We start from the raw sequence: 12749 nt of genomic DNA, 5'->3' as shown, positions 1-12749 counted from the left end.
TCAGCAATTCAGAATTGCTGACTGTAAGGGATGTAAATGCCCGTAAGGGATGTAAAAGATGGCTCTTTCCGTCGGGGGAGTTTGTAAAAGCGAATGGGGTCACACACAGGGAAATACTCCTGAGAGAATCACAGTGATGCCGAGCTGGCAGGGAGGGCAGCGACCTGGCCACCCTGGTTGTTCTTCAGGTTACTTCAGCCTCTGGCACAGAATTAGGTCATTTACTACCCTAGAGATGTACCTGAGAAAAAGTCACTGAAGTTACGTGTTCCATAGCTAACTTTGAAGGGTTCCAGGAATGTGCTTCTTCATGGGCACAAAATCGCCGACCTAGCTGTCTGGCGCCAGCAGAAGCCTAGAGGCAAATGTACCTCCAGTACTAAGCCATGAGAAGTTCTACAGACTCAGAAACTGCGAAGTACTCGAGAGACCTGGCTGGCATCTCTTGGGCGTCTTCTTTTTAGATTTTTGTCATATGCCTTCATCTTTCTCAGATATACTGGCAGTCTGATCTCCCGAGGGAGTGTGTCACTGTGGGGCCTCTCTTGTGCTTAGAAATTCTGTTTTGACCAACAGCTGACCACCTGGGTTCTGTAGGGACCTCTGAGACCCCCCCCCCCACTTGACTGCCTCATTTTCCTTGGCATTTAGAAGCCTACACATAAAATAGGAAGGTTATATTCTACTTACAAGGTTGAATCTTTTCATACTTAAATCTGTCATACTATAAATCTTGAAATATTCACAAGACTAAAATCACATTTCATGTTTTCTAAGCAACCTGACACTCTCTGATTATACCCACTCAGTGGTTTGATGTGACCGTGCTAGTGGCCAAATTCAAACACATTTCTCTACATTCTCAGGCGAAAGTAAAGTAAAAGTAAAGGTAAGTAAAAGGTGTTTTTTCCTTTCCTTTTTGGTGGTAATGTGAAAGAATTAAGGGAGATGACACTTGAAAATGGGCTGGTACACCCCCAGATTCTGCCCCTGCTCAGCGCTTTTCAGTGGCCCAGAGAAGGGACAGGGAGGAGGCAGAGGAAGAGGCAGGGAAGGACATGCTCCGGCCTACATGCCAAGAACCCAGCCATGACTCAATCGTTCTGGACCCCAGTTTCTCATCTGCAATATAGGGGGGAAGAATAGAAGATTTCTTTAAGGCCCTTTCCAGTTCAAAGTTCTATGACTCTGCATCAGGAGCTGTCCCATTTATAAGACACCATTTTGTCTTGTTACCAATTAAACTTCTTTGTCATTTTATTTATTACCAATTTTTATGGTTTGAAATGTTCAGTAAATAAGAAAGCACAGGATTCTGTTGTTCCTATTTTATAAAGTGGGGCAAGTAGTTAAGGATCCCACTGACGTTGGCTGGGAATTGGAAAGAGGTAGTGCTGGATTTCTGGAAATTCCCCATGTAACACCTGCTGGCTCTAGTGGTCCCTGAAAAGCAGGAGAGAAATAGGCTAACTCCTCTCTGGACCAAAGAAGAAATGACTTTTTTGAAGGCATAATAATTAGACCAAGGGGACATGTTTAGTAAATTATTTCATCCCGTAATGGCACTTAACAGTCCAAATGGCTGAATGCATGTCCACTAAGCTCCTGCTCTTTATAGAACATCCTACTGTTTGCTCAACTTTAGCCTGGCCCATCTACCCTTCCTTAGTGCAGGGCTATCATTTTCCTCTTAATTTATTACCTAATTAGAAACATGGCGCTAATGATCGGTAAGGGAGTAAACCTAATTTCATGTTCTGCATAGTTTCTGAAATCCACTGCTAGCATCCAAAAATTTTTAAATAAACAGTGTGGAAATATTTTACTTAGCCATATGGATGAATAATCACTTGCTAAATTGGAAAGAATGTGAATATAGCAGTCATTTAAACAAACTCAATTATTATTCAAGAACAAAGGCTACTTTTTGATATTTAACACTAGTGTTAATAGGGATAATAGAAGTGTGGTAGTTTTAGGACATCTGGTATGTTAAAACATAGGCCTCTGGATTCTGTGCACTATCAGTTTCGATAGCTTCTAAAAAGTGATGCTTTTAGGATGCTCAATAACTCGAAACTCATATTTCCTGGCTTAGAAACACTATTTAATTATCTTGAGCAAATGAGTTCCACATATCTTTTCTAGTGACAAGATGTTCCCACTTTCCACCCATAGTGTGTGGCCTAGAAGACATTCATTTTATAACCCGACTGGGAACAACCATACTTCATGCAGCTTTCAAGTTTAAGCACAATAAAGGCAAAAATTGTCTTTGTGATTATATATATATTTAAAAAACAAAACAAAACAACCCAAAACCAAAAGACCCACTCCAAGCACCCATATAGATTAGCAATTACTAAAAAAAAAGCTCATCAGGTTTCAACCTGGAAAATATTCAACACAATTAAAAAAACACAAGAATCCTGTTACATTATTAGAGGACCATTTTAATTAACAATGACAGCCATACTGTCTTGAGAAAATACACCTCGGAAAAAGCATTTTTCCTTGCCAATAAAGATGTGGTCCAAAATGCAGGTGCTGGGCATTTATTACATTCCAAGCAAAGGTGAGGCATCTTTTTAAAATAACAGCTAAAATACAGCTAAAATTTCTTCATTTACATACATTAAAATGCCAAACTGAAACAAAGGGGACCAGAAAAAAAACATGTCTTTGGATTAATAACTAGGTGGAATTACTTACTACTAAGAATAAAATACCCAATTAGTTTCAAAGGGGATAGTAATTTTCAGAAAACACAATATTTTGAACATACAGCAGTTCATTGTGCTTTAACAATGCACGATCCTAAACTGACTATAACCCCAACTAAGGAACTCTTAAACCACACCTGTGAAGGGCAAGCATTGTTAAGGCTGGCCAGGGCCAGAGTGATTTGTGGACACACTGCAGAATATTGACGTTTGGAAGAATAACGTTCTGTTTTCAAAGAAGATTTCACAGGAGATGGGCAGCTCATATGGCCTGCCAAGTGATGTGGTCACATAGCGCCCAGCTGCCCATGTTTGGAGCAGACATGCTTTAATGAGAATGGTCTGGAGTGAGACACACTTTCCGGGTTAGGAGAGATCTGGGATGCTGGATTTAGGGCCTACTGGTCTTCTCTGCTAGGGCTGTTCCTAGCTCAGATGAGCTCCTGAGGGCCCACCTTTCTTGCCTTCTCAAGCCATACTTAATGTCTTCTTGTTGCTCTTTGGATAACATGCTACTCAGTCTTAACCCCACAGAGTGGTGGGTTCTCTGTCCCTTTGGGCCCAAGCCCATCATGGGTAGCTACTTTACTTGGAAGCTGTGCAAGGGATACATGCATTGGATAGCTGAAGGGACAGAATTTATTTTGAGGTCCCCTCCAACCCTGTGATTCTGTGGTTCAAAGATGGCTTATGAGTATTTCACTTGAGGAAAGAGTTAATGAAAGAGTGCAAGGGTGTCTTGATATTGTCATGCTCTCAAACACTTCAGGGACTACTTATTTTTTTTAAAATTACCTAACAGCATTTAAAGGTGGTACCACTAAATTCTGGAACTGAAAAATGTGAACATATAATTTTTCTTGTCTTCATAAATCTTGGGTCTATAAATACATGCGTGCATGCAACACACACACACACACACACACACACACATAACTATCCTAGATTTATATTTATACTTTGTAGTTTCATATTAGCTGGATAATGTTTATATACAAATCAAACTCAGGCTGATATTTAGCATTTTGGAGCTGGAAATTCACTTCTGAAGTCCTCTGGTCCAACTCCTTTATATATAGTCAACTGAGTCAAGTGTTCACAAACTGGCCTCTCCCATTCCAAAGCAAAGACAACTTTTGAAGAGAATCTTTTGTAAGCAATCAGCTCTTCTATCAGTATAAATTATGAGGAGTAAAAGTACAGAGTTTAAAGGCAATTCCTAATTTTCCCTCTCCTACAGTATGGACAAAAAATATTTCTTAAAGCCTAAAGCCAACTGGCAGTTGTTTAAAAAAAAAAAAAAAATTCAGAGGTTGTTGCTAGTTTTACATTGAAATCAATATAATCTACTGGTGAAATAGACCTTTTTGAATTAATAAACACTCATATCCTCCTTTCAAGGCTAGGGCCCATGTATGAAAACATCTTGTGTTCTCAGCAGCTAATACTGCACCCACACAGAAATAGTGGAACATGGAGGGAAGCCTAAAGTAGTACTTAGAGCTAGAGTACGCGCCAGGTGAATTAGTATCTAAAAGCTCTTAGTAGTAAAGTCTGGCTCTCTACTTCAAACAAATCGGATTTACTCTCAAATGAAAAAGAAATCACCAAACTTTCATGTACTTGCTTCTTGTTTATCACTAAATCCTACAAATTCCTTGAGCTTGGCTCAGGATAGGTACTGTAACCATTTCACCCAAGGATAAAGCCTCAGAAACAAAAACCCAGCAAATACTTATTCCTCCTGTGACAAATTATGACAGAAGAGAAAAAAATCTGTGTATTTGTCGTGACTAGTTAATCAAAAGAGAACCAAATCTTGTGCTTCTAACATCAGGATATCCGCGGATCACCACTGATCTCGCAGGGAGTCCACATAGGTCAGTCTGCCGGCTCACTGGCTGCCCAGGTATTACAGGGAGAAAGTATCTAGATAAGTTCCCAGGAAGGTCGAAGTGATGGAGAAGAAAGCACTCATATGCTTCAAACACGCTGCCTCCTCTAAACCTCCCTAACAGAGAACTTAATGCTAATTTTGGGGCATAATCACAGTGATTGTGTTGACTTCTAGAATGGTTATGTCTATATTCTTCCTTTCCCTTAATTCTATTTAGTTTGTCTTAATTTTCATTTTATACACATATGCCATACACATGTAAGTGTAAATAATTTATTTTTTGGTGTGAGAGGGTTTGATGCACCCAAAACATTTGAAAAAGAAAACGTACCAATAAATCAATATGTAATTTAGATGTGTTGAAACAATAATATTCAAACTACATTAACGCAGGCAGTCCATTCCAGAATTTAGGATTATACATAAAGTGTATTCTACTTTTATTATGTAAATTTCATACCAATATTATTGGGAGCACAGGGTACTGTGTTTTACACATTTTAATACCTTATAAGAAAGTTGATCCCCCTTAAATATTAGATTCATGATGGTTTGCTACCTTCCCAAGTGTTACTGAGTTACATCTGACAGAACCTATAGCTCTAATTTCATAGTGGAAGCAAGTGGAGAATGGGATTCATTTTTTTAAAAAACATTGTTAGAAAATTTTAAATTAAGTATCTCGAGCATGAACAATAGCATTGCAAATATAAAACACCCAGGTAACTACTATCTAGTTTTGTTAAATAATATTTTGTCTTATTTGTTTCAGGTTTTTCTTTTTAAAGAAACAGAGCTGGATGATACCCCTCAACCCCATTTTCTCTACCTGCAACCCCTAGAGGCAGCTACTATCCTTAACCTAGCTTCTGTCCTTCCAGTGAAAAATTTTAACTGTACTGCATGTGTATATACCAAAAACTAATGTATAGACTCAACATGCATATTAGAGACTTTACACCAACAGTATCATGCTGTGTGTATCATTCTGCCAGTGTTTCTGGGTGTTTATCTGTGTTGCCACAGATAGCTCAAATGCATGTTTTAACCCTTGTCTGTAGTTTTGCTGTGAATGTGCTGTCCTTTATTGAACAATTTTCCTATCAGCGAATACTCAGCATTTCCCCCTCTCTATTATAAATAATGCTGTCATTAATTTGCCTTGCTGTACAACTGTTCTTTCGTCTGGACCTCAAGAACCTTTGAACCCAGCTGACAGTGCTGCAACACTCCAGTCTCTCAAGACAAAGCTTCCTCCTGTTCTCTCACTCCCCACCCTGGACCACCATGCCCTCGCGGTGAAATGTCTCTCTCACTGTTCCCTCTTCAACTGGCCACCCCTTCTTTCTATCACCGATGCAGTTCAAGGATTACCTCCAGGCTACAGCCCTCCCAGATGTCAGGTGCATCTACTTCAAATCAATCCCGCACTGTGGGTCTGCTGGAAGAACACACTTAAAGGCCCCAACCGGCCATGCCATGCCCTATAGTCACCTCCAATCATCTCCTACTGAGAACCCCCAACTTCCTCCCAGTGCCACCATACTCGTCTAGACAGTTTGCAACATTTCCTTCAGGACAAGATCACATTGTTTACCCACCTGTAACAAGCTCCCTTACTTCTGCATCAATAGATTTTCTCAACAGTCGCAACAAGGCAGGTATCCCACCAACATTCTTCATTGCTATTTTATTTTCATCTGTAGACTTGCCAAAAACAAGGTTTCGGAGGGCACCACAAGCATTCTTCTGAACTTCCAAAACTCTGTGGTCCAAAAGGTCAACCAGATGCTTGATTCCCCCTAACTTACACACCTAGAATGAAAAATACCAGGTACCAGGACTAAGTGACATATGATTAATCAGTGATCAAACAAAGTATGTTATGGAAAGATTACGGGAAATGGACAACTCCAGATCATTTCAAAAGGTTGCTTTTCATTCTAAGTAACACATCTTTTATAAACATTAAGGACACTCTCCAAGATGAAGCTGTTTTTCTAGGTTTGGCTTAAAGAAAGGAATGGAGAACTAGGTGTATTAATGGCCATGTGTAGCTAGGACAATCCTACTCCAACCTCCTAAACACACAGAGGGATTATGCATACACTTCTGAGGGCAATGAGCAAATACACAAACATAACAAAGTTGTTGAATAGGATCTGAGGTAACATATAGGAAAGGATTTTTGACTGAAGTCACTTGGTTTACACAATGCTTTCTCTAGACTACGCTCCCTAATCTTCCATTTTATAATTAATTAGTACATTACATAAATATTTCTGGGCTCTATTTCCTTTATCCACCTTTAGCTCAGTAACTGGTATGTTGTTTTGCATAGTTGGTTGATGAAAAACACTTAGGTTCCATATGCCAGTGCAGGGGGAAAATGCTAAGATGTTAAAAGAAAGAATCTGTATGTCATAGGACACTAGTTGATAACCAATGACTCACTGTATTTCTATAAATGCCAAAAAACTTTAAAATCTCAAATAAAATACGCACATAGGCTCAGTATTAGAAATGGTTATAAATTCTCTGTAATGACTTAATTGTATGTTGGAACAGATCTTGACCAGAACCTCGCCAAGTACATGAGCTCACTAGTTTCACACATAATTTTCATCTAGTAGATTTTTGGAAACTACTCTAAAAATGCAGGTTAAGTTGATTTTTGCTTTATGTTTTGTAAATAAGCTAATGGTGGACACATGATTTGAAAATGCTAACAGCACTCCAAGAGTATAGTATACTCATCCTGGTTTCTCCTGAAATACTGCAGTGCATGGCGAAGAAGTAACAGGGTAGCTGATACCAAAATATCCCTTGGAAAGGGCCTCTGAACTGCATCTGGTCATTTCTAAAGCACACAAGCATGTGACTGCTCCACGGAAGGGGGGCCTGCCTGGCGCGGGGGCTGTACCTCCATTTTCACTTTGTTGTCGCCGAAGCACAGGTGCTGCAGATAGGCGGCCGCATTCGCCTGCACTGACGGGAACTGGTGCTGCAGCATGTGGATGACTTCGGGCAACTCGGGGTCACGCCAGGCAAACTCCCTGTGCAAGAAAAACACGGCTTCAAAAAAGGAAGGACCATGCCTTAACGAGGCACTCGAGGAAGCACTTGTCAGGAGAAAAAAAGCTTGGCTGAGGCCAGAACTGGAAGTTACAGGACTCCTAAAATAGAAGTGTAAGTAACCCTCCCCCCCTCACCCCGATCAACACGTGCGGAGGCCCAGATGCTTCTGACCTTAAAGAAATCATGATAAATGGATGCACAGAAAGAGATTCAAGAGAACAAAGGAAGTTCTTAATATGAGAAACTTCTCCATTCTCCTTTTCCTCTGCGATTCTAATTTTATGCCTTTCTTCCTGTGTCAGAAATTTGCCGGTGCGAGGCTCAGGTGAACAGGCGCTCTTTAGTCAGGTGAGAAGTCGTGCCTGAGCAGAGAGAGAGAAAGGCTGGTGGGAACAGGGCAGGTCTGGTGTCAGCCTGGAATCTGCAAATAACATGCACCCGAGGGTTCTTTTTTCTTTTTTTTTTAAGATTTTAAATTTTATTTATTTGACAGAGAGAGAGAGCGATCACAAGTAGGCAGAGAGGCAGGCAGAGTGGGAGGGGGGAAGCAGGCTCCCTGCTGAGCAGAAAGCCCCATGTGGGGCTCGATCCCAGGACCCTGATATCACGACCTGAGCCGAAGGCAGAGGCTTAACCACTGAGCCACCCAGGCGCCCTGCACCTGAGGGTTCTTAAGAAACTTAATATTTATGTTGCTCTTGATTCTAAGATAGAAGCATAGAAAATTATTTTAAAGATTTAATCAATAATTCTATACCCAGAAAAAAAATACTGTTGACATTTCCTGCTGGTCTTTTTTTTTTTTTCTTTCTATCATGTGTGCAAATGTGCGTGTGGGTCTACAGAACTTTTTTCAATAATTAATTTCTGAATAATTGAAATATTTTTATTGAAATATTTAACTGAAATATATAATTGAAATAATTTTTGAATAATTGAAAATTTTAATAATTTAAAATTAATTAATTTTCAATAATTTTTCAATAATTAAATAGCACTTAGTTCATGAGTACTTATTCTGGGCACTTTATGTGTATTAATTCATTGATTCTTATTGTAACCACTTAGCTATGGAGGTTGAGACAGAGAGGCTAAGCAACTTGTCTTAAGTTACTCAACTTGTCAACAGCACAGAAATCTGCTTTTAGAGTTTGTGTTAGCAACCCTTATGCTACCCCAACTTCTTGTATAACGAGTATACAATCATACTAAGCTCATATACTCTTATACTCTGCCTTTTCAGGTAATATCACGTTGTTAGAATTTTCCAATGTCAGTGGACTGGCTCACTGTTTGGGATCCTTGTTAAATATGAATATATGCTTATATCATATGAAGACCAACTTCTTAGAAATGGTTCACAAAACAAAAAATTTGCAGACTTTGACTACAGAATGAACTATAACCAAAAAATGGATACTGAATAAACATTAAACCTTTAAATTAGCAACCCAGTGATACTTCTATTGTGCAGTTTATAAAGGCCTAGAGTCTCTCTTGGTCTGGGAAGGCTCCATGCATTCACTTGCTTGTCTACTGCAAAGGGGTAATCCACCCCTGCACAAACAGACATACCCATTCTTTTTTTTTTTTTTTTTTTTAAAGATTTTATTTATTTATTTGACGGAGAGAGACCACAAGCAGGCAGAGAGAGAGAGAGAGGGAAGCAGGCTCCCCGCTGAGCAGAGAGCCCGATGCGGGACTCGATCCCAGGACCCTGAGATCATGACCTGAGCCGAAGGCAGCGGCCTAGCCCACTGAGCCACCCAGGTGCCCCAGACATACCCATTCTAATGAACAGTGCATTCTTTCTGTGCTGCAGGTGCCATAGCAGGCGCTAGAAAGATACAAGCATTCGTTTCAGATACAGAGTCTTATATGCCCAACTAAAAATTTAGTCTTAATATCAGTAACAGGAGTTATTATTTATTGATGGTTATTATTTATTGATGGCATAAAGTTTATATGCATTACCTCATTTACCTTGACTTGTCCCATGAGGTAGGCACTATTAAATAATATTTAATAGAGACAAGGAACTGGGATTAGTAATTAAGTGAAGCGAGTGGGTGAAACCCAGGTAGTCTATATGTTTCCCCTACACATAAGCAACAGAAGGCAGAGGTTTTGAGGCAGAAGAGTGAGAGAAGGCAACATTTAAAAGGTCACATTTAGAAGGAAGATAACTCTGGTGGCCAAGTAGAGAATGTACTAGAATCAGAAAATACAAACCTGAAAATACTGGGGACAAGAAGACTATCCACTATTTGCTCAAAACAAAATAGAGCCATTCTTGACTTCTCTTTCCTAAATCCTTCTTATCCAACCTATCAGCAAGCTTTGTTGACTATCTCTATAATATTTCGTATAAACCCAACCCACCCATTCTCTCCATCTTAAATGGCCCATCTAACTGTCTTCTATATGCTCTCTCTGCTTCAAACAACACCCCCACCCCCAAGCCATCTACTCTTTGCACAGCAGCCAGATCATTTTCAGAAAAGTGAAGCAAGGGTGAGATGGAGATTTCTGGTTTGAGGGACAGATTGGGTGAGAATATCATTAATAAACAAGAAGAATACCACAAATGCCAAGAGAGGCAGGCTAACACAGAATTTGGAGTTAGATTGCCCATGTTCAAGTTCCAGGTCTTTTATTTACTTTGTGATTTTGAAAACTACTTAATTATTTGGAGTGTTATTTTCCTTACCTGTGTAACAGGAACAATAAAACTATCATCTCTACCTTCCTCTTAGGTTGGCTGTGATGATTAAATTGTGATGATGTATATTAGAATATTTTATATACTTTGAAATAATATTGATGGATGTTTTATTAATATTCATCAGCCCTAAAAAAGAAACTATTCTAAATAGGGTCATTCGCTATTATAAATAAATTCCCTTCTATGCACTGTTAACTATGTTAACTATTTCTGGTCAAAATCTGTCTAAAGCCTATTTTGTAAAACTATGCTGTAACTGTTAACAGAGTGCAAGGAGTGTGACTTCATCTTTCCTTGATGACTCACAGTCATTAAACGATTACACATTTTTCTTCTCTTTAAATGGCATAGATGTGGTCAAGACTTCCTGGTATCCTTGGGTAGTATGAGGGCCAGACAATACAAAAGGTGGGCTCCAGCTGGAGATGGGCAATTAGGCTTGGCTGACATCAATTCCAACCCTGGTTTTCAGCAGAAATTTACCCTGGAAAGACTGCTATCAATTCATGGGCTGGCTGGATGGCAGGCTTTGCATCATTAAAACCTAAGCCCAGCACGTGCGGTGATGAGCACTGGGTGTTATATGCAACTAATGAATCATTGAACACTACAGCAAAAACTAATGATGTACTATATGCTGGCTAACTGAACATTAAAAAAAAATTAATTAAAAAACAAAAAGACAACAAAAATATCCCACCTAAGCCAAGACTTCTGTTTTCAGCCATGATAGAGTAACTGGTACTGCACTTTGCCCTTCCACTAAATGTAGGAAGGAACTGTTTTTAGGTCCTGGACAATGGGTGACACAAAAATTTAATTCTTGAGAAAAGGGAATCACCACAGCAGCCCCATATTCCCTGGCTTTCTGCCCGAGGACATTTTTTTGAATCATGACACAGGAAGCTGAGTCCATGAAATAAAGCAATGGACTTAACGAATTGACAGGGAGAGACTAGAATTTGGGGATGCCAAAGTGGTTCAGATTTGTGGGGCAGGGTACAGGAGAGGAGGGAATAATGCAGAGGAGATTCTCTGGGCCTACAGGAGGGTTACTCACAAGTCTTTAGTTGAGTGCTGGGCTGTACATGTCCATGACACATGTACAGGTTGGTGGAGTAGCTGTTGGAGGACAGAGCCGAGCATATGCCATGTGATGCTGGACCTCCAGCCCAGTCAGAGCAAACCTCATGGAGCACTCCAAGATTTAGTCTCCACAAAGAACTATGCCACAGAGTAGAAGAATACACTTGGAGTAAAACAAACCTGGAACGGACCCATCCTAGAAGAACAAAACCAGTCTTGACAGGATCAAAAGCATCTGTCAGTAATCTACTTATCTGCTGCAACCAAACTCAGAACCCTAATAGGAGACAACAGAATCCAGAGTCCCTACAATGTTATCATGCACCAATAATTAGCAAATGATTTAAAACTTCTCCACATAAAAGGAAAATAGGAGAGGCACCTGGGGGCTCAGTGGGTTAAAGCCTCTGCCTTTGGCTTGGGTTGTGATCCCGGGGTCCTGGATCGAGCCCCACATCAGGCTCTCTGCCTGCCAGGGAACCTGCTTCCTCCCCTCTCTCTGCCTGCCTCTCTGACTACTTGTAATCTCTCTCTGTCAAATAAATAAATAAAATCTTAAAAAAAATAGGAAAATGTAACCCACAAAGATGTAAAAACAAAAGAAAACAAAACACCCAAATAACAGAAACAGACCCAGAGAAAACCCAGATGTTGGAATTATCAGAGGAGGACTCTAATGGTCATTATAGATGTGCTCAAAAAACAAAAAACAAAACCCAACAAAACAATACCAAAAAAAAAAAAAAAAAAAAAAAGGAAAACATACATGTAGGGAATGAACAGATGAATGTCTTCTGACACATGGAAACTATAAAAAAAAACCAACCAAATTCAAATATCTGAAATAAAAAATTCACTACATGGGCTTAAGCACAGATTGTGGAGACTATAGAAGAAAAGACAGTAAATTATGAAGACAGATCAATAAAAAATACCAATATGAAGAATATAGAGAAAAAAGACTTTAAAATATAAACAGAGCCTTAGTAACCTATAGGATAATGTCAGCTTATTCCAGGGGAGAATGACTTTGGGGCAGAAAAAGCAATAATGGTTAAAGATGTTCCAGTTTTGGTAAAAATTATCAACCTACATTCAAAAAAATCTCAGTGAAACCCAAGCAGGTTAAATGTAAAAAAAAAAAAACAACCCACATAACTAGGCCTGTCAGAGTAAAATTGCTGAAAGTCAAAGATAAAGAGAAAGACAGCCAATGAGAAGGTATATTACATAGTAACCT

The 12749-nt window shown here is 39.5% G+C and overlaps 1 protein-coding gene across 8 annotated transcripts in view; it reads right to left on the bottom strand.

Annotated features, from left to right (window-relative positions):
- PKP4 (plakophilin 4) overlaps positions 1-12749 on the bottom strand; it is a 240409-nt gene that overhangs the window by 31520 nt on the left and 196140 nt on the right. For all 8 annotated transcript variants that reach the window (XM_046018367.1, XM_046018372.1, XM_046018369.1 and 5 more), the window contains 2 exons: positions 7544-7676; positions 6222-6435 (listed from right to left, as the gene is read on the bottom strand). In XM_046018367.1, coding sequence (XP_045874323.1) covers positions 6222-6435; positions 7544-7676 — 347 coding nt within the window. The remainder of the gene's footprint in view (positions 1-6221; positions 6436-7543; positions 7677-12749) is intronic.

This window comes from Meles meles, chromosome 9, assembly GCF_922984935.1.
Source record: "Meles meles chromosome 9, mMelMel3.1 paternal haplotype, whole genome shotgun sequence".
NCBI lineage: Eukaryota > Metazoa > Chordata > Mammalia > Carnivora > Mustelidae > Meles > Meles meles.
This window is presented reverse-complemented; position numbering and strand designations above follow the sequence as displayed.